General features: G+C 53.6%; 1 protein-coding gene across 2 annotated transcripts in view; it reads left to right on the top strand.

Moving 5' to 3' along the window:
• LOC106600501 (sodium/calcium exchanger 3) overlaps positions 1 to 20,897 on the top strand; it is a 209,112-nt gene that overhangs the window by 6,246 nt on the left and 181,969 nt on the right. For both annotated transcript variants that reach the window (XM_045707923.1, XM_045707892.1), the window contains exon 2: positions 6,340 to 8,284. In XM_045707923.1, the coding sequence (XP_045563879.1) occupies positions 6,435 to 8,284 (1,850 nt within the window). In that variant the 5' untranslated portion in view covers positions 6,340 to 6,434. The remainder of the gene's footprint in view (positions 1 to 6,339; positions 8,285 to 20,897) is intronic.

The raw sequence follows: 20,897 nt of genomic DNA, 5'->3' as shown, positions 1-20,897 counted from the left end.
TCTCCTTGTCCCCACTGCCCGTTAGCACTCATCATCTCTGTCAGTCAGTCAGTCAGTCAGTCAGTCAGTCAGTCAGTCAGTCAGTCAGCCAGTCTCAGTGTGTGGTGTGTGGCTAACTGGCTAACTGTTCTGTTCTCCATGTGCTCCACAGTCTGCACACTGCCTCTGGCCCATACTCCTGCCATCGTAAGGAGCATTGTCATGTCCCATTAGAGTTGAGTCCTGGAGGTGCTTAAGTTCCTTAGCCATTTAGGGTTTATGAATGTGGACAATATCTGTACAGCTATTGTATGGAACGATTTCAGTGCCAACATCAATTGTATTTGAATTCCATATTTTTAAAATGTTATTAGGATATTGAATTTGAATTTAAATCCTCTAAAAGCCTTGGGGGGGGGGGTCTACTAAACTAGGTTTTTATGTTTTTATTCCTACCAAAGAATAGAAAGTGAAAGACAAAACAGATTTGAAAAAAAACTGGTAAAAACAGTGTCCAGGTGAGGTTCGAAGACCAAAAGGACAAACCACACCACAAATAGAAGTACAAAATAAAGTTTGTTCAATCAATTAAACAAAGCATATGAATTATAATTGTACATGATACAAGAAAAAACATGTTTGATTGTGCGCGTGCGTGTGCATGTGCGTGTGTGTGTGTGTGTGTGTGTGTGTGTGTTTGTGTGTGTGTGTGTGTGAGAGTTAGGCTACATGGAGAGGATTACTGGGTAGTTTGGTTCATCAGGTTGAACCCCAGTCTTCATGGAGGGGATTATTGGGTAGTTTGGTTCATCAGGCTGAACCCCAGTCTTCATGGAGGGGATTATTGGGTAGTTTGGTTCATCAGGTTGAACCCCAGGCTTCATGGAGGGGATTATTGGGTAGTTTGGTTCATCAGGCTGAACCCCAGTCTTCATGGAGGGGATTATTGGGTAGTTTGGTTCATCAGGTTGAACCCCAGTCTTCATGGAGGGGATTATTGGGTAGTTTGGTTCATCAGGGTGACCCCCAGGCTTCATGGAGGGGATTATTGAGTAGTTTGGTTCATCAGGTTGAACCCCAGTCTTCATGGAGGGGATTATTGGGTAGTTTGGTTAATCAGGGTGACCCCCAGGCTTCATGGAGGGGATTATTGGGTAGTTTGGTTCATCAGGTTGAACCCCAGGCTTCATGGAGGGGATTATTGGGTAGTTTGGTTCATCAGGCTGAACCCCAGTCTTCATGGAGGGGATTATTGGGTAGTTTGGTTCATCAGGTTGAACCCCAGTCTTCATGGAGGGGATTATTGGGTAGTTTGGTTCATCAGGGTGACCCCCAGGCTTCATGGAGGGGATTATTGGGTAGTTTGGTTCATCAGGTTGAACCCCAGTCTTCATGGAGGGGATTATTGGGTAGTTTGGTTCATCAGGGTGACCCCCAGGCTTCATGGAGGGGATTACTGGGTAGTTTGGTTCATCAGGTTGAACCCCAGTCTTCATGGAGGGGATTATTGGGTAGTTTGGTTCATCAGGTTGAACCCCAGTCTTCATGGAGGGGATTATTGGGTAGTTTGGTTCATCAGGTTGACCCCCAGTCTTCATGGATGGGATTATTGGGTAGTTTGGTTCATCAGGGTGACCCCCAGGCTTCATGGAGGGGATTATTGGGTAGTTTGGTTCATCAGGTTGAACCCCAGTCTTCATGGAGGGGATTATTGGGTAGTTTGGTTCATCAGGTTGAAACCCCAGTCTTCATGGAGGGGATTATTGGGTAGTTTGGTTCAGGTTGTGTCACAGCCTTCTGTGACCGGGAGTCCCATAGGGCGGCGCACAAAACATAGGTGTTCCTTTTGTCCAGGTGGGAAAGGGCAGTGTGGAGTGCAATAGAGATTGCGTCATTTGTGGATCTGTTGGGCCGGTATGCAAATTGCAGTGGGTCTAGGGTTTCTAGGATAATGGTGTTGATGTGAGTCATGACCAGCCTTTCAAAGCACTTCATGGCTACAGACGTGAGTGCTACGGATTGGTAGTCATTTAGGCAGGTTACCTTCGCTTTCTTGGTGGTCTACTATGGTGGCCTGCTTGAAACATGTTGGTATTACAGACTCAATCAGGGACATGTTGAAAATGTCAGTGAAGACACCTGCCAGTTGTTCAGCACATGCCTGGAGCACACGTCCTGGTAATCCGTCTGGCCCTGCAGCCTTGTGAATGTTGACCTGTTTAAAGGTCTTACTCACATCGGCTGTGGAGAGCGTGATCACACAGTCGTCCGGAACAGCTAGTGCTCTCATGCATGCTTCAGTGTTACTTGCCTCGAAGTGAGCATAGAAGTAATTTAGCTTGTCTGGTAGGCTTGTGTCACTGGGCAGCTCTCGGCTGTGCTTCCCTTTGTAGTCTGTAATAGTTTGCAAGCCCTGCCACATACGACGAGCGTCGGAGCCATTATAGTACGATTCGATCTTAGTCCTGTATTGACCCTTTGCCTGTTTGATGGTTCGTCGGAGGACATAGCAGGACTTCTTATAAGCTTCCGGGTTAGAGTCCCGGAAAGTGGCAGCTCTACCCTTTAGCTCAGTGCGGATGTTGCCTGTAATCCATGGCTTCTGGTTAGGGTATGTACGTACAGTCACTGTGGGGACGACTTCATCAATGCACTTATTGATGAAGCCAGTGGCTGATGTGGTGTACTCCTCAATGCCATCGGAAGAATCCCGGAACTAAAATCATAGGAAGAAAATTCATGAAACATGCCACATCGGCTTCAGAGACCGCCAGAAGCTTCGGTTGACCACAGACAGAGTTTGAATCTATTGCTTCTCTTCTTCCTTTCCTGGCTGACAAAGTACCAGGATGTTGTCTCTGGTATTAAGAACTGAATCTGAATGCATCTGAGAAGTTCAATATATGAAACTTTGAAAAACTTTAAGTGATCGTTTCTAAACTTGATACACAGACAATATCTACCATATTGAAACTGAATACATCAATATCAATTTAAACATGCATTTTAATTGACCTCGAATTTTAAAACTGAATGCAATATTCATTCAATTCAGTTTCAAATCATGAAATACAAGTTCAATTTATGAATTCACTCATTCAATTTGTGCATTAGGTATGAATAATACAAAATAAAAATACATTTTCCCATTTTTGTTTTAAATTTTTAATTCAAATACAATTTTTGTTGCCACTGAAATCGCTCCATACTATTGTCAGACTGATCTGTCTAGTGGAAGTGGTCAGTGTGTGTTTAGGCCTCAGTGTCGGAGCAGAAATCTTGATATTCAGTGTCTGCCTCCCCTGCCTCCCCTGCCTCCCCCTATCTCCTCCCTGCCTCCCCTGCCTCCTCCTATCTCATCCCTGCCTCCCCCTATCTCCTCCCTGCCTCCCCTGCCTCCCCCTATCTCCTCCCTGCCTCCCCTGCCTCCCCCTATCTCCTCCCTGCCTCCCCCTATCTCCTCCCTGCTTCCCCGTTATCTCCTCCCTGCCTCCCCTGCCTCCCCCTATCTCCTCCCCTGCCTCCCCGTTATCTCCTCCCTGCCTCCCCCTATCTCCTCCCTGCCTCCCCTGCCTCCCCCTATCTCCTCCCTGCCTCCCCATTATCTCCTCCCTGCCTCCCCCTATCTCCTCCCTGCCACCCCTGCCTCCCCCTATCTCCTCCCTGCCTCCCCTGCCTCCCCCTATCTCCTCCCTGCTTCCCCGTTATCGCCTCCCTGCCTCCCCGTTATCTCCTCACTGCCTCCCCCTATCTCCTCCCTGCCTCCCCTGCCTCCCCCTATCTCCTCCCTGCCTCCTCCTATCTCCTCCCTGCCTCCCCTGCCTCCCCCTATCTCCTCCCTGCCTCCCCCTATCTCCTCCCTGCCTCCCCTGCCTCCCCCTATCTCCTCCCTGCCTCCCCTATCTCCTCCCTGCCTCCCCCTATCTCCTCCCTGCCTCCCCCTATCTCCTCCCTGCCTCCCCTGCCTCCCCCTATCCCCTCCCTGCCTCCCCGTTATCTCCCGTTATCTCCGCCCTGCCTCCCCCTATCTCCTCCCTGCCTCCCCTGCCTCCCCCTATCTCGTTCCTGCCTCCCCTGCCTCCCCCTATCTCCTCCCTGCCTCCCCGTTATCTCCTCCCTGCCTCCCCCTATCTCCTCCCTGCCTCCCCTGTCTCCCCCTATCTCCTCCCTGCCTCCCCTACTCCCCCTATCTCCCCATGTCTCCCCCTTTCTCCTCCCTGCCTCCCCCTATCTCCTCCCTGCCTCCCCTGCCTCCCCCTATCTCCTCCCTGCCTTCCCCTATCTCCCCATGCCTCCCCCAATCTCCTCCCTGCCTCCCCTATCTCCTCCCTGCCTCCCCCTATCTCCTCCCTGCCTCCCATGCCTCCCCCTATCTCCTCCCTGCCTCCCATGCCTCCCCCTATCTCCTCCCTGCCTCCCCTGCCTCCCCCTATCTCCTCCCTGCCTCCCCGTTATCTCCTCCCTGCCTCCCCCTATCTCCTCCCTGCCTCCCCCTATCTCCTCCTATCTCCTCCCTGCCTCCCCTGCCTTCCCCTATCTCCCCATGCCTCCCCCTATCTCCTCCCTGCCTCCCCTGCCTCCCCCTATCTCCTCCCTGCCTCCCCATTATCTCCTCCCTGCCTCCCCTGCCTCCCCCTATCTCCTCCCTGCCTCCCATGCCTCCCCCTATCTCCTCCCTGCCTCCCCTGCCTCCCCCTATCTCCTCCCTGCCTCCCCTAACTCCTCCCTGCCTCCCCATTATCTCCTCCCTGCCTCCCCCTTATCTCCTCCCCTGCCTCCCCCCTATCTCCTCCCTGCCTCCCCTGCCTCCCCCTATCTCCTCCCTGCCTCCCCATTATCTCCTCCCTGCCTCCCCCTTATCTCCTCCCTGCCTCCCCTGCCTCCCCCTATCTCCTCCCTGCCTCCCCCTTATCTCCTCCCTGCCTCCCCTGCCTCCCCCTAGCTCCTCCCTGCCTCCCCATTATCTCCTCCCTGTCTCTTCCTATCTCCCCCTGCTTCCCCTATCTTCTGCGGTGGAAGGTGGCCGAGCTAGGAGTGGTGTCAGACCATGAGACATCCCGAAAATCGTCCTTCTCATGAAAATGTCTATAGTGTCCGAACTCGATGTCTCCGTTTTGCTTTACGAACCCCACCGGTATCACAAGACTCCTCTGAACGAAACCAAATGAATGGGAGCATGGAGGTAGTATTGTGCCAAAATATAGATATAGGACAGACACTTTAAAACCTTACTAGGACAGACTTTAAAACCTTACTAGGACAGACTTTAAAACCTTACTAGGACAGACTTTAAAACCTTACTAGGACAGCCTTTAAAACCTTACTAGGACAGCCTTTAAAACCTTACTAGGACAGACTTTAAAACCTTACTAGGACAGCCTTTAAAACCTTACGAGGACAGACTTTAAAACCTTACTAGGACAGACTTTAAACCCCCCACCCAACGGCCTAGACTTTTTGAGATTAAATAGCGTAATTTCCTGCGAATGCCTTCAGCTGCCTATTTCTCCATCTGGGAAATGTACACATTTATTTGCATGACTTGAGCAGTAGCCCAGAAAAATGCCATCCTGACCTCTTAGTAACAGTACTATGTATTTCCATATACACTGAGTATACAAAAACATTAAGAACACTTGCTCTTTCCATGACATAGACTGACTAGGTGAATCCAGGTGAAAACTATGATCCCTTATTGATGTCACTTGTTAAATCCACTTCAATCAGTATATATGAAAGGGGGGGGGGGAGACAGGTCAAAGAAGGATTTCTAAGCCTTGAGACAATTGAGACATGGATTGTGTATGTGTGCCATTCAGAGGGTGAATAGGAAAGACAAAACATGTAAGTGCCTTTGAACAGGGTTTGGTAGTAGGTGCCAATATTAGGAAGGTGTTTGGTATTCTCAGTGTACATCAATATTATTGCCTCAATATTATGGTTTTCAAAGGCTATTCACTGACGGACTTGTTGTTGATGTCTCACAGTCTGTTGTGTTCTGTTCTCTCTGATAGGTGGAAGTACAGAGTGGACTGTCGTATTGTTTCTATATTATATGTCTAATCTCTGTCAGATGTATTGTATCCAAGTACAGAGTGGACTGTTGTTGTGTTGTTGATGTTATTTCTCACAGTCTGTTGTCTTCTGTTGATGTTATGTCTAATCTCTCTCTCTCTCTCTCTCTCTCTCTCTCTCTGTCTCTCTCTCTGTCTCTCTCTCTGTCTCTCTCTCTGTCTCTCTCTGTCTCTGTCTCTCTCTCTCTGTCTCTGTGTGTCTCTTTCTCTCTCTGTGTCTCGCTGTCTGAATCTATCTCTCTCTATCTCTCGCTGTCTCTCTCTGTCTCTCTCTCTCTCTCTCCAGGTGTTGTGAGGTATCAACGACAGCCCAGTGCTGGATCCCAGAGGGCTCGTCAGTGTGGTAAGGACCCCCAGGACCCCCAGGACCCCCGAGGGTGGATGGAGCGCTTCAGGCCGAGGCTGACGAGGCTGGGGCAAGGGATCAGGACGGGGTCGTCGTCCTCCTACCCAGCATGCCTCTGGTTGGGCCTGCTCTCTGTGGCCGCTGCCTTTCTGTGCACAGAGGGCGATCGCACCACCCCCAGCCCCGCCACCACAGACTCCCACAATGCCACCTGTTCCGAGGGCACGTCCAGGTGCAAGCCAGGAATCGTCCTGCCCATCTGGTACCCTGAGGACCCCTCCATGGGGGATAAGATGGCCCGAGTCATCGTCTACTTCGTAGCTATGATCTACATGTTCCTGGGAGTGTCCATCATAGCAGACCGCTTCATGGCAGCCATCGAGGTCATCACCTCCCAGGAGAAAGAGATTATTATCAAGAAAGCCAACGGCGAGACCACCACCGCTACCATTAGAATCTGGAACGAGACGGTCTCCAACCTGACCCTCATGGCCCTGGGTTCTAGTACCCCTGAGATCCTGCTGTCTGTCATCGAGGTCTGCGGACACGACTTCGTAGCCGGCGAGCTGGGGCCGTCTACGATCGTCGGCAGCGCTGCCTTCAACATGTTCGTGATCATCGGCCTGTGTGTGTCTGTGATCCCCGAGGGAGAGACGAGGAAGGTGAAACATCTCCGAGTGTTCTTTGTGACGGCGGCGTGGAGTATCTTCGCCTACATCTGGCTCTACATGATCCTGGCGGTGTTCAGTCCCAACGTGGTCCAGATATGGGAGGGGCTGCTCACCCTGGCCTTCTTCCCCATCTGTGTCATCCTGACCTGGCTAGCCGACCGACGACTCCTCTTCTACAAGTTCATGCACAAGAAGTACCGCGCCGACAACCACCGCGGCGTCATCATCGAGACCGAGCACGAGCGCTCCAAGGGCATCGAGATGATGGACGGCGGCGGCAAGATGGTCAACTCGCACTCCGCCCACGACGGAGGCGTCGCCCATAACCTCATCAGCCTGATCGAGGGGAAAGAAGTGGACGAGTCTCGGCGGGATATGATCCGGATCCTGAAGGACCTGAAGCAGAAACACCCAGAGAAGGAGATGGACCAGCTGGTAGAGATGGCTAACTACTACGCCTTGTCCCACCAGCAGAAGAGCAGAGCCTTCTACCGCATCCAGGCCACGCGCATGATGACGGGCGCCGGGAACATCCTGAAGAAGCACGTGGCGGAGCAGACCAAGAGGAGCGCCAGCGTACAGGAAGTGTGTGTGGTAGGGGAGGAAGTGGAGGAGTACGTGTCACGGATGGCCTTCGAACCCGCCGTGTACCAGTGCCTGGAGAACTGCGGCGCCGCCCTGCTGGCCATCTCCAGGAAGGGCGGTGATATGGCCAAGACCATCTATGTTGATTACAAGACAGAGGATGGCTCAGCCAATGCCGGCGCAGACTACGAGTTCACGGAGGGCACGGTGGTGTTCAAGCCCGGCGAGTTCGTCAAGGAGATCAGCATCGGCATCATCGATGACGACATCTTCGAGGAGGATGAGCACTTCTTCGTGCGTCTCAGCAACGTGCGCGTCTTGGAGTCTGACGAGGACGAGACACTACTGTCTCCGAACTCTCTCCCGTACCCCAAGGCCCTGCTCGGGTTCCCTGCCGTCGCCACTGTTACCATCCTGGACGACGACCATGCCGGGATATTCACCTTCGAGACCGGCACGTGTCACGTGAGTGAGAGCGTGGGCATAATGGAGGTGAAGGTGCTGAGGACTTCGGGGGCGAGGGGAACGGTCATCGTGCCATATCGTACCATGGAGGGGATCGCCAAGGGAGGAGGGGAGGACTTTGAGGACACCTATGGAGAACTGGAGTTCAAGAACGATGAGACCTGGTAAGACTATCTACTTTATTTTAGTTTGATTGATTTATAGACTGATTGATTGATTGATTGTCCAGCCATTGATTGTTGTCCAGCCGGAGACAACATTATGTGGGGGTTGGTTTGCTGTGTATTCTTTACATTTAAATGATTTTGGAAGAGAAAGGCTTTATTGGTGGGGGAAAGTTGGTTGTTGGGACAAGGTCGGCCATTTTAGCAGTGGTGATGAATGTGTATATGCTGTGTATTTTTGTTTTACGTTTAGTTGCCTGACATGAACTGGTAAGATCAGTACTTCATTTACAAAAGGGGTGGGATCGGTTCAGTTGGTTGATGGGGTGGGATTGGTCGGATGGTTGATGGGGCGGGATCGGTATGGATGGTTGATGGGGTGGGATTGGTCGGATGGTTGATGGGGTGGGATTGGTCGGATGGTTGATGGGGTGGGATTGGTCGCATGGTTGATGGGGTGGGATTGGTCAGATGGTTGATGGGGTGGGATTGGGTCGGATGGTTGATGGGGTGGGATTGGTCGGATGGTTGATGGGGTGGGATCGGTCGGATGGTTGATGGGGTGGGATCGGTCGGATGGTTGATGGGGTGGGATCGGTCGGATGGTTGATGGGGTGGGATTGGTCGGATGGTTGATGGGGTGGGATTGGGTCAGATAGTTGATGGGGTGGGATTGGGTCAGATGGTTGATGGGGTGGGATTGGTCGGATGGTTGATGGGGTGGGATTGGTCGGATGGTTGATGGGGTGGGATTGGTCGGATGGTTGATGGGGTGGGATTGGGTCAGATGGTTGATGGGGTGGGATTGGTCGGATGGTTGATGGGGTGGGATTGGGTCAGATGGTTGATGGGGTGGGATTGGTCGGATGGTTGATGGGGTGGGATTGGGTCAGATGGTTGATGGGGTGGGATTGGGTCAGATGGTTGATGGGGTGGGATTGGTCAGATGGTTGATGGGGTGGGATCGGTCGGATGGTTGATGGGGTGGGATTGGGATCGGCCATTTTAGTTATGGTAACGAATGATGTATATGTATATTTGAAATGTATTTGCCTGTAGGGCAAGATGACATGCCAGGATGACTGCCGACAGGATAGGCCACGAATGTGTATTACTATGTTAATTTGCCTGTTTTTAATCAGGTACGGCTCCTTAACTGAAATGACTTGAAATGTCATGAATTCAGAATGATGTTTCGTATGTTTGTAGAGGGTGTGTTTGTGCATTGTTTTCTCCATTCATCACCATTTTGTTTCTGTATTGTAATTTGATAGCTTTGATACATCACCACGAAACACTCTGAGACTGTCAGCCTTAATTTAGAATGGATGATGTTGGGGGGGGGGGTTTAATGCTCTTGTATTGTTCATACTACCAGTAGTATCTTTGACCTTTTGTGTAGGGTTGCAAAATTCAGGTTTCAGGAATCATCCAACCTTTACTATGTTAAGTCTAGTCTATGAGACCAGGTTGCATGCAACTCATCACGAATGGTCCTTAAGTAACCTCTTCTGCTAATCCTACTGCTTTTGTTTTCCTAATGCTGATGCACGCTCTGGCTGTCTGTTTTCTGGACAATATAGCACTGACTGTGCAGAAGCACTATTGCAATGAGGTGAGTCTGCAATAGAATGGACACAGCTCTAACTGTAGTGTACTATATTGTTGACAGATGTAACTGTAGTGTACTATATTGTTGAAAGCTCTAACTGTAGTGTACTATATTGTTGACAGATGTAACTGTAGTGTACTATATTGTTGACAGATGTAACTGTAGTGTACTATATTGTTGACAGATGTACCTGTAGTGTACTATATTGTTGACAGCTCTAACTGTAGTGTACTATATTGTTGACAGATGTAACTGTAGTGTACTATATTGTTGACAGATGTAACTGTAGTGTACTATATTGTTGACAGATGTACCTGTAGTGTACTATATTGTTGACAGATGTACCTGTAGTGTACTATATTGTTGACAGCTCTAACTGTAGTGTACTATATTGTTGACAGATGTAACTGTAGTGTACTATATTGTTGACAGATGTACCTGTAGTGTATACTACTAGAGCATGGGGTATGCTTCATAGCTGGTCTTGTGTGGCTCAGTGTGTAGAGCATGGCACTTGCAACACCAAAGGGGTTGTGGGTTCGATTCCTGCTGGGGCCACCCATACAAGTATATGCATGAATGTAGGCCTATATCGCTTGGGATACAACCATCTGCAGCTCTACCAGTGTACTGAACCGTTTGCTGGAGAAGAATGAACTGATGACCTTCTGACCGATCAGTCGGTTGCACCAGTCAGAATCCAGCCAGGCGGTGTTTCTCCACCAGTCAGAATCCAGCCAGGCGGTTTTTCTCCACCAGTCAGAATCCAGCCAGGGGGTGTTTCTCCACCAGTCAGAATCCAGCCAGGGGGTGTTTCTCCACCAGTCAGAATCCAGCTAGGGGGTGTTTCTCCACCAGTCTGAATCCAGCCAGGCGGTGTTTCTCCACCAGTCAGAATCAAGCCAGGCGGTGTTTCTCCACCAGTCAGAATCCAGCCAGGCGGTGTTTCTCCACCAGTCAGAATCCAGCCAGGGGGTGTTTCTCCACCAGTCAGAATCTAGCCAGGCGGTGTTTCTCCACCAGTCAGAATCCAGCCAGGCGGTGTTTCTCCACCAGTCAGAATCCAGCCAGGCGGTGTTTCTCCACCAGTCTGAATCCAGCCAGGTGGTGTTTCTCCACCAGTCAGAATCTTGCCAGGCGGTGTTTCTCCACCAGTCTGAATCCAGCCAGGCGATGTTTCTCCACCAGTCAGAATCCAGCCAGGGGGTGTTTCTCCACCAGTCAGAATCCAGCCAGGGGGAGTTTCTCCACCAGTCAGAATCCAGCCAGGGGGTGTTTCTCCACCAGTCAGAATCCAGCCAGGCGGTGTTTCTCCACCAGTCAGAATCCAGCCAGGCGGTGTTTCTCCACCAGTCAGAGTCCAGCTAGGGGGTGTTTCTCCACCAGTCAGAATCCAGCCAGGCGGTGTTTCTCCACCAGTCAGAATCCAGCCAGGCGGTGTTTCTCCACCAGTCAGAATCCAGCCAGGGGGTGTTTCTCCACCAGTCAGAATCCAGCCAGGGGGTGTTTCTCCACCAGTCAGAATCCAGCCAGGCGGTGTTTCTCCACCAGTCAGAATCCAGCCAGGGGGTGTTTCTCCACCAGTCAGAATCCAGCCAGGCGGTGTTTCACCACCAGTCAGAATCCAGCCAGGCGGTGTTTCTCCACCAGTCAGAATCTAGCCAGGGGGTGTTTCTCCACCAGTCAGAATCCAGCCAGGGGGTGTTTCTCCACCAGTCAGAATCCAGCCAGGGGGTGTTTCTCCATCAGTCAGAATCCAGCCAGGGGGTGTTTCTCCACCAGTCAGAATCCAGCCAGGGGGTGTTTCTCCACCAGTCTGAATCCAGCCAGGCGATGTTTCTCCACCAGTCAGAATCCAGCCAGGGGGTGTTTCTCCACCAGTCAGAATCCAGCCAGGGGGAGTTTCTCCACCAGTCAGAATCCAGCCAGGGGGTGTTTCTCCATCAGTCAGAATCCAGCCAGGCGGTGTTTCTCCACCAGTCAGAATCCAGCTAGGGGGTGTTTCTCCACCAGTCAGAATCCAGCCAGGCGGTGTTTCTCCACCAGTCAGAATCCAGCCAGGGGGTGTTTCTTCACCAGTCTGAATCCAGCCAGGCGGTGTTTCTCCACCAGTCAGAATCCAGCCAGGCGGTGTTTCTCCACCAGTCAGAATCCAGCCAGGCGGTGTTTCTCCACCAGTCAGAATCCAGCCAGGGGGTGTTTCTCCACCAGTCAGAATCCAGCCAGGGGGACTTTCTCCACCAGTCAGAATCCAGCCAGGGGTGTTTCTCCACCAGTCAGAATCCAGCCAGGGGGTGTTTCTCCACCAGTCAGAATCCAGCCAGGCGGTGTTTCTCCACCAGTCAGAATCCAGCCAGGGGGTGTTTCTCCACCAGTCAGAATCCAGCCAGGGGGTGTTTCTCCACCAGTCCGAATCCAGCCAGGCGTGGTTTCTCCACCAGTCAGAATCCAGCCAGGGGGTATTTCGCCACCAGTCAGATTCCAGCCAGGGGGTGTTTCTCCATCAGTCAGAATCCAGCCAGGCGGTGTTTCTCCACCAGTCAGAATCCAGCCAGGGGGTGTTTCTCCACCAGTCAGAATCCAGCTAGGGGGTGTTTCTCCACCAGTCAGAATCCAGCCAGGCGGTGTTTCTCCACCAGTCAGAATCCAGCCAGGGGGTGTTTCTTCACCAGTCTGAATCCAGCCAGGCGGTGTTTCTCCACCAGTCAGAATCCAGCCAGGGGGTGTTTCTTCACCAGTCTGAATCCAGCCAGGCGGTGTTTCTCCACCAGTCAGAATCCAGCCAGGCGGTGTTTCTCCACCAGTCAGAATCCAGCCAGGCGGTGTTTCTCCACCAGTCAGAATCCAGCCAGGGGTGTTTCTCCACCAGTCAGAATCCAGCCAGGGGGACTTTCTCCACCAGTCAGAATCCAGCCAGGGGGTGTTTCTCCACCAGTCAGAATCCAGCCAGGGGGTGTTTCTCCACCAGTCAGAATCCAGCCAGGCGGTGTTTCTCCACCAGTCAGAATCCAGCCAGGGGGTGTTTCTCCACCAGTCCGAATCCAGCCAGGCGTGGTTTCTCCACCAGTCAGAATCCAGCCAGGGGGTATTTCGCCACCAGTCAGATTCCAGCCAGGGGGTGTTTCTCCTTCAGTCAGAATCCAGCCAGGCGGTGTTTCTCCACCAGTCAGAATCCAGCCAGGGGGAGTTTCTCCACCAGTCAGAATCCAGCCAGGCGGTGTTTCTCCACCAGTCAGAATCCAGCCAGGCGGTGTTTCTCCACCAGTCAGAATCCAACCAGGCGGTTTTTCTCCACCAGTCAGAATCCAGCCAGGGGGTGTTTCTCCACCAGTCAGAATCCAGCCAGGGGGTGTTTCTCCACCAGTCAGAATCCAGCCAGGCGGTGTTTCTCCACCAGTCAGAATCTAGCCAGGGGGTGTTTCTCCACCAGTCAGAATCCAGCCAGGGGGTGTTTCTCCACCAGTCAGAATCCAGCCAGGCGGTGTTTCTCCACCAGTCAGAATCCAGCCAGGCGGTGTTTCTCCACCAGTCAGAATCCAGCCAGGCGGTGTTTCTCCACCAGTCAGAATCCAGCCAGGCGGTGTTTCTCCACCAGTCAGAATCCAGCCAGGCGGTGTTTCTCCACCAGTCAGAATCCAGCCAGGCGGTGTTTCTCCACCAGTCAGAATCCAGCCAGGCGGTGTTTCTCCACCAGTCAGAATCCAGCCAGGCGGTGTTTCTCCACCAGTCAGAATCCAGCCAGGCGGTGTTTCTCCACCAGTCAGAATCCAGCCAGGGGTGTTTCTCCACCAGTCTGAATCCAGCCAGGCGGTGTTTCTCCACCAGTCAGAATCCAGCCAGGCGGTGTTTCTCCACCAGTCAGAATCCAGCCAGGCGGTGTTTCTCCACCAGTCAGAATCCAACCAGGCGGTTTTTCTCCACCAGTCAGAATCCAGCCAGGGAGTGTTTCTCCACCAGTCAGAATCCAGCCAGGGGGTGTTTCTCCACCAGTCAGAATCCAGCCAGGCGGTGTTTCTCCACCAGTCAGAATCCAGCCAGGGGGTGTTTCTCCACCAGTCAGAATCCAGCCAGGGGGTGTTTCTCCACCAGTCAGAATCCAGCTAGGGGGTGTTTCTCCACCAGTCAGAATCCAGCCAGGCGGTGTTTCTCCACCAGTCAGAATCCAGCCAGGCGGTGTTTCTCCACCAGTCTGAATCCAGCCAGGCGGTGTTTCTCCACCAGGCAGAATCAAGCCAGGCGGTGTTTCTCCACCAGTCAGAATCCAGCCAGGCGGTGTTTTTCCACCAGTCAGAATCCAGCCAGGGGGTGTTTCTCCACCAGTCTGAATCCAGCCAGGTGGTGTTTCTCCACCAGTCAGAATCCAGCCAGGGGGTGTTTCTCCACCAGTCAGAATCCAGCCAGGCGGTGTTTCACCACCAGTCAGAATCCAGCCAGGCGGTGTTTCTCCACCAGTCAGAATCTAGCCAGGGGGTGTTTCTCCACCAGTCAGAATCCAGCCAGGGGGTGTTTCTCCACCAGTCAGAATCCAGCCAGGGGGTGTTTCTCCATCAGTCAGAATCCAGCCAGGGGGTGTTTCTCCACCAGTCAGAATCCAGCCAGGGGGTGTTTCTCCACCAGTCTGAATCCAGCCAGGCGATGTTTCTCCACCAGTCAGAATCCAGCCAGGGGGTGTTTCTCCACCAGTCAGAATCCAGCCAGGGGAGTTTCTCCACCAGTCAGAATCCAGCCAGGGGGTGTTTCTCCATCAGTCAGAATCCAGCCAGGCGGTGTTTCTCCACCAGTCAGAATCCAGCTAGGGGGTGTTTCTCCACCAGTCAGAATCCAGCCAGGCGGTGTTTCTCCACCAGTCAGAATCCAGCCAGGGGGTGTTTCTTCACCAGTCTGAATCCAGCCAGGCGGTGTTTCTCCACCAGTCAGAATCCAGCCAGGCGGTGTTTCTCCACCAGTCAGAATCCAGCCAGGCGGTGTTTCTCCACCAGTCAGAATCCAGCCAGGGGGTGTTTCTCCACCAGTCAGAATCCAGCCAGGGGGACTTTCTCCACCAGTCAGAATCCAGCCAGGGGGTGTTTCTCCACCAGTCAGAATCCAGCCAGGGGGTGTTTCTCCACCAGTCAGAATCCAGCCAGGCGGTGTTTCTCCACCAGTCAGAATCCAGCCAGGGGGTGTTTCTCCACCAGTCAGAATCCAGCCAGGGGGTGTTTCTCCACCAGTCCGAATCCAGCCAGGCGTGGTTTCTCCACCAGTCAGAATCCAGCCAGGGGGTATTTCGCCACCAGTCAGATTCCAGCCAGGGGGTGTTTCTCCATCAGTCAGAATCCAGCCAGGCGGTGTTTCTCCACCAGTCAGAATCCAGCCAGGGGGTGTTTCTCCACCAGTCAGAATCCAGCTAGGGGGTGTTTCTCCACCAGTCAGAATCCAGCCAGGCGGTGTTTCTCCACCAGTCAGAATCCAGCCAGGGGGTGTTTCTTCACCAGTCTGAATCCAGCCAGGCGGTGTTTCTCCACCAGTCAGAATCCAGCCAGGGGGTGTTTCTTCACCAGTCTGAATCCAGCCAGGCGGTGTTTCTCCACCAGTCAGAATCCAGCCAGGCGGTGTTTCTCCACCAGTCAGAATCCAGCCAGGCGGTGTTTCTCCACCAGTCAGAATCCAGCCAGGGGGTGTTTCTCCACCAGTCAGAATCCAGCCAGGGGACTTTCTCCACCAGTCAGAATCCAGCCAGGGGGTGTTTCTCCACCAGTCAGAATCCAGCCAGGGGGTGTTTCTCCACCAGTCAGAATCCAGCCAGGCGGTGTTTCTCCACCAGTCAGAATCCAGCCAGGGGGTGTTTCTCCACCAGTCCGAATCCAGCCAGGCGTGGTTTCTCCACCAGTCAGAATCCAGCCAGGGGGTATTTCGCCACCAGTCAGATTCCAGCCAGGGGGTGTTTCTCCTTCAGTCAGAATCCAGCCAGGCGGTGTTTCTCCACCAGTCAGAATCCAGCCAGGGGGAGTTTCTCCACCAGTCAGAATCCAGCCAGGCGGTGTTTCTCCACCAGTCAGAATCCAGCCAGGCGGTGTTTCTCCACCAGTCAGAATCCAACCAGGCGGTTTTTCTCCACCAGTCAGAATCCAGCCAGGGGGTGTTTCTCCACCAGTCAGAATCCAGCCAGGGGGTGTTTCTCCACCAGTCAGAATCCAGCCAGGCGGTGTTTCTCCACCAGTCAGAATCTAGCCAGGGGTGTTTCTCCACCAGTCAGAATCCAGCCAGGGGTGTTTCTCCACCAGTCAGAATCCAGCCAGGCGGTGTTTCTCCACCAGTCAGAATCCAGCCAGGCGGTGTTTCTCCACCAGTCAGAATCCAGCCAGGCGGTGTTTCTCCACCAGTCAGAATCCAGCCAGGCGGTGTTTCTCCACCAGTCAGAATCCAGCCAGGCGGTGTTTCTCCACCAGTCAGAATCCAGCCAGGCGGTGTTTCTCCACCAGTCAGAATCCAGCCAGGCGGTGTTTCTCCACCAGTCAGAATCCAGCCAGGCGGTGTTTCTCCACCAGTCAGAATCCAGCCAGGCGGTGTTTCTCCACCAGTCAGAATCCAGCCAGGGGGTGTTTCTCCACCAGTCTGAATCCAGCCAGGCGGTGTTTCTCCACCAGTCAGAATCCAGCCAGGCGGTGTTTCTCCACCAGTCAGAATCCAGCCAGGCGGTGTTTCTCCACCAGTCAGAATCCAACCAGGCGGTTTTCTCCACCAGTCAGAATCCAGCCAGGGAGTGTTTCTCCACCAGTCAGAATCCAGCCAGGGGGTGTTTCTCCACCAGTCAGAATCCAGCCAGGCGGTGTTTCTCCACCAGTCAGAATCCAGCCAGGGGGTGTTTCTCCACCAGTCAGAATCCAGCCAGGGGGTGTTTCTCCACCAGTCAGAATCCAGCTAGGGGGTGTTTCTCCACCAGTCAGAATCCAGCCAGGCGGTGTTTCTCCACCAGTCAGAATCCAGCCAGGCGGTGTTTCTCCACCAGTCTGAATCCAGCCAGGCGGTGTTTCTCCACCAGGCAGAATCAAGCCAGGCGGTGTTTCTCCACCAGTCAGAATCCAGCCAGGCGGTGTTTTTCCACCAGTCAGAATCCAGCCAGGGGGTGTTTCTCCACCAGTCAGAATCTAGCCAGGCGGTGTTTCTCCACCAGTCAGAATCCAGCCAGGCGGTGTTTCTCCACCAGTCAGAATCCAGCCAGGCGGTGTTTCTCCACCAGTCAGAATCCAGCCAGGCGGTGTTTCTCCACCAGTCTGAATCCAGCCAGGTGGTGTTTCTCCACCAGTCAGAATCCAGCCAGGGGGTGTTTCTCCACCAGTCAGAATCCAGCCAGGCGGTGTTTCACCACCAGTCAGAATCCAGCCAGGCGGTGTTTCTCCACCAGTCAGAATCCAGCCAGGGGGTGTTTCTCCATCAGTCAGAATCCAGCCAGGGGGTGTTTCTCCACCAGTCAGAATCCAGCCAGGGGGTGTTTCTCCACCAGTCTGAATCCAGCCAGGCGATGTTTCTCCACCAGTCAGAATCCAGCCAGGGGGTGTTTCTCCACCAGTCAGAATCCAGCCAGGGGGAGTTTCTCCACCAGTCAGAATCCAGCCAGGGGGTGTTTCTCCATCAGTCAGAATCCAGCCAGGCGGTGTTTCTCCACCAGTCAGAATCCAGCCAGGCGGTGTTTCTCCACCAGTCAGAGTCCAGCTAGGGGGTGTTTCTCCACCAGTCAGAATCCAGCCAGGCGGTGTTTCTCCACCAGTCAGAATCCAGCCAGGCGGTGTTTCTCCACCAGTCAGAATCCAACCAGGCGGTTTTTCTCCACCAGTCAGAATCCAGCCAGGGAGTGTTTCTCCACCAGTCAGAATCCAGCCAGGGGGTGTTTCTCCACCAGTCAGAATCCAGCCAGGCGGTGTTTCTCCACCAGTCAGAATCCAGCCAGGGGGTGTTTCTCCACCAGTCAGAATCCAGCCAGGCGGTGTTTCTCCACCAGTCAGAATCCAGCCAGGGGGTGTTTCTCCACCAGTCAGAATCCAGCTAGGGGGTGTTTCTCCACCAGTCAAAATCCAGCCAGGCGGTGTTTCTCCACCAGTCAGAATCCAGCCAGGCGGTGTTTCTCCACCAGTCTGAATCCAGCCAGGCGGTGTTTCTCCACCAGTCAGAATCAAGCCAGGCGGTGTTTCTCCACCAGTCAGAATCCAGCCAGGCGGTGTTTCTCCACCAGTCAGAATCCAGCCAGGGGGTGTTTCTCCACCAGTCAGAATCTAGCCAGGCGGTGTTTCTCCACCAGTCAGAATCCAGCCAGGCGGTGTTTCTCCACCAGTCAGAATCCAGCCAGGCGGTGTTTCTCCACCAGTCAGAATCCAGCCAGGCGGTGTTTCACCACCAGTCAGAATCCAGCCAGGCGGTGTTTCTCCACCAGTCAGAATCCAGCTAGGGGGTGTTTCTCCACCAGTCAGAATCCAGCCAGGCGGTGTTTCTCCACCAGTCAGAATCCAGCCAGGGGTGTTTCTTCACCAGTCTGAATCCAGCCAGGCGGTGTTTCTCCACCAGTCAGAATCCAGCCAGGCGGTGTTTCTCCACCAGTCAGAATCCAGCCAGGCGGTGTTTCTCCACCAGTCAGAATCCAGCCAGGGGGTGTTTCTCCACCAGTCAGAATCCAGCCAGGGGGACTTTCTCCACCAGTCAGAATCCAGCCAAGGGGTGTTTCTCCACCAGTCAGAATCCAGCCAGGGGGTGTTTCTCCACCAGTCAGAATCCAGCCAGGCGGTGTTTCTCCACCAGTCAGAATCCAGCCAGGGGGTGTTTCTCCACCAGTCCGAATCCAGCCAGGCGTGGTTTCTCCACCAGTCAGAATCCAGCCAGGGGGTATTTCGCCACCAGTCAGATTCCAGCCAGGGGGTGTTTCTCCATCAGTCAGAATCCAGCCAGGCGGTGTTTCTCCACCAGTCAGAATCCAGCCAGGGGGAGTTTCTCCACCAGTCAGAATCCAGCCAGGTGGTGTTTCTCCACCAGTCAGAATCCAGCCAGGCGGTGTTTCTCCACCAGTCAGAATCCAGCCAGGGGGTGTTTCTCCACCAGTCAGAATCCAGCCAGGGGGTGTTTCTCCACCAGTCAGAATCCAGCCAGGGGTGTTTCTCCACCAGTCAGAATCCAGCCAGGCGGTGTTTCTCCACCAGTCAGAATCCAGCCAGGGGGTGTTTCTTCACCAGTCTGAATCCAGCCAGGCGGTGTTTCTCCACCAGTCAGAATCCAGCCAGGGGGTGTTTCTTCACCAGTCTGAATCCAGCCAGGCGGTGTTTCTCCACCAGTCAGAATCCAGCCAGGCGGTGTTTCTCCACCAGTCAGAATCCAGCCAGGCGGTGTTTCTCCACCAGTCAGAATCCAGCCAGGGGGTGTTTCTCCACCAGTCAGAATCCAGCCAGGGGGACTTTCTCCACCAGTCAGAATCCAGCCAGGGGGTGTTTCTCCACCAGTCAGAATCCAGCCAGGGGGTGTTTCTCCACCAGTCAGAATCCAGCCAGGCGGTGTTTCTCCACCAGTCAGAATCCAGCCAGGGGGTGTTTCTCCACCAGTCCGAATCCAGCCAGGCGTGGTTTCTCCACCAGTCAGAATCCAGCCAGGGGGTATTTCGCCACCAGTCAGATTCCAGCCAGGGGGTGTTTCTCCTTCAGTCAGAATCCAGCCAGGCGGTGTTTCTCCACCAGTCAGAATCCAGCTAGGGGGTGTTTCTCCACCAGTCAGAATCCAGCCAGGCGGTGTTTCTCCACCAGTCAGAATCCAGCCAGGGGGTGTTTCTTCACCAGTCTGAATCCAGCCAGGCGGTGTTTCTCCACCAGTCAGAATCCAGCCAGGCGGTGTTTCTCCACCAGTCAGAATCCAGCCAGGCGGTGTTTCTCCACCAGTCAGAATCCAGCCAGGGGGTGTTTCTCCACCAGTCAGAATCCAGCCAGGGGGACTTTCTCCACCAGTCAGAATCCAGCCAAGGGGTGTTTCTCCACCAGTCAGAATCCAGCCAGGGGGTGTTTCTCCACCAGTCAGAATCCAGCCAGGCGGTGTTTCTCCACCAGTCAGAATCCAGCCAGGGGGTGTTTCTCCACCAGTCCGAATCCAGCCAGGCGTGGTTTCTCCACCAGTCAGAATCCAGCCAGGGGGTATTTCGCCACCAGTCAGATTCCAGCCAGGGGGTGTTTCTCCATCAGTCAGAATCCAGCCAGGCGGTGTTTCTCCACCAGTCAGAATCCAGCCAGGGGGAGTTTCTCCACCAGTCAGAATCCAGCCAGGTGGTGTTTCTCCACCAGTCAGAATCCAGCCAGGCGGTGTTTCTCCACCAGTCAGAATCCAGCCAGGGGGTGTTTCTCCACCAGTCAGAATCCAGCCAGGGGGTGTTTCTCCACCAGTCAGAATCCAGCCAGGGGGTGTTTCTCCACCAGTCAGAATCCAGCCAGGCGGTGTTTCTCCACCAGTCAGAATCCAGCCAGGGGGTGTTTCTTCACCAGTCTGAATCCAGCCAGGCGGTGTTTCTCCACCAGTCAGAATCCAGCCAGGGGGTGTTTCTTCACCAGTCTGAATCCAGCCAGGCGGTGTTTCTCCACCAGTCAGAATCCAGCCAGGCGGTGTTTCTCCACCAGTCAGAATCCAGCCAGGCGGTGTTTCTCCACCAGTCAGAATCCAGCCAGGGGGTGTTTCTCCACCAGTCAGAATCCAGCCAGGGGGACTTTCTCCACCAGTCAGAATCCAGCCAGGGGGTGTTTCTCCACCAGTCAGAATCCAGCCAGGGGGTGTTTCTCCACCAGTCAGAATCCAGCCAGGCGGTGTTTCTCCACCAGTCAGAATCCAGCCAGGGGGTGTTTCTCCACCAGTCCGAATCCAGCCAGGCGTGGTTTCTCCACCAGTCAGAATCCAGCCAGGGGGTATTTCGCCACCAGTCAGATTCCAGCCAGGGGGTGTTTCTCCTTCAGTCAGAATCCAGCCAGGCGGTGTTTCTCCACCAGTCAGAATCCAGCTAGGGGGTGT

Source organism: Salmo salar, chromosome ssa01, assembly GCF_905237065.1.
Source record: "Salmo salar chromosome ssa01, Ssal_v3.1, whole genome shotgun sequence".
NCBI classification, from domain to species: domain Eukaryota; kingdom Metazoa; phylum Chordata; class Actinopteri; order Salmoniformes; family Salmonidae; genus Salmo; species Salmo salar.
This window is presented reverse-complemented; position numbering and strand designations above follow the sequence as displayed.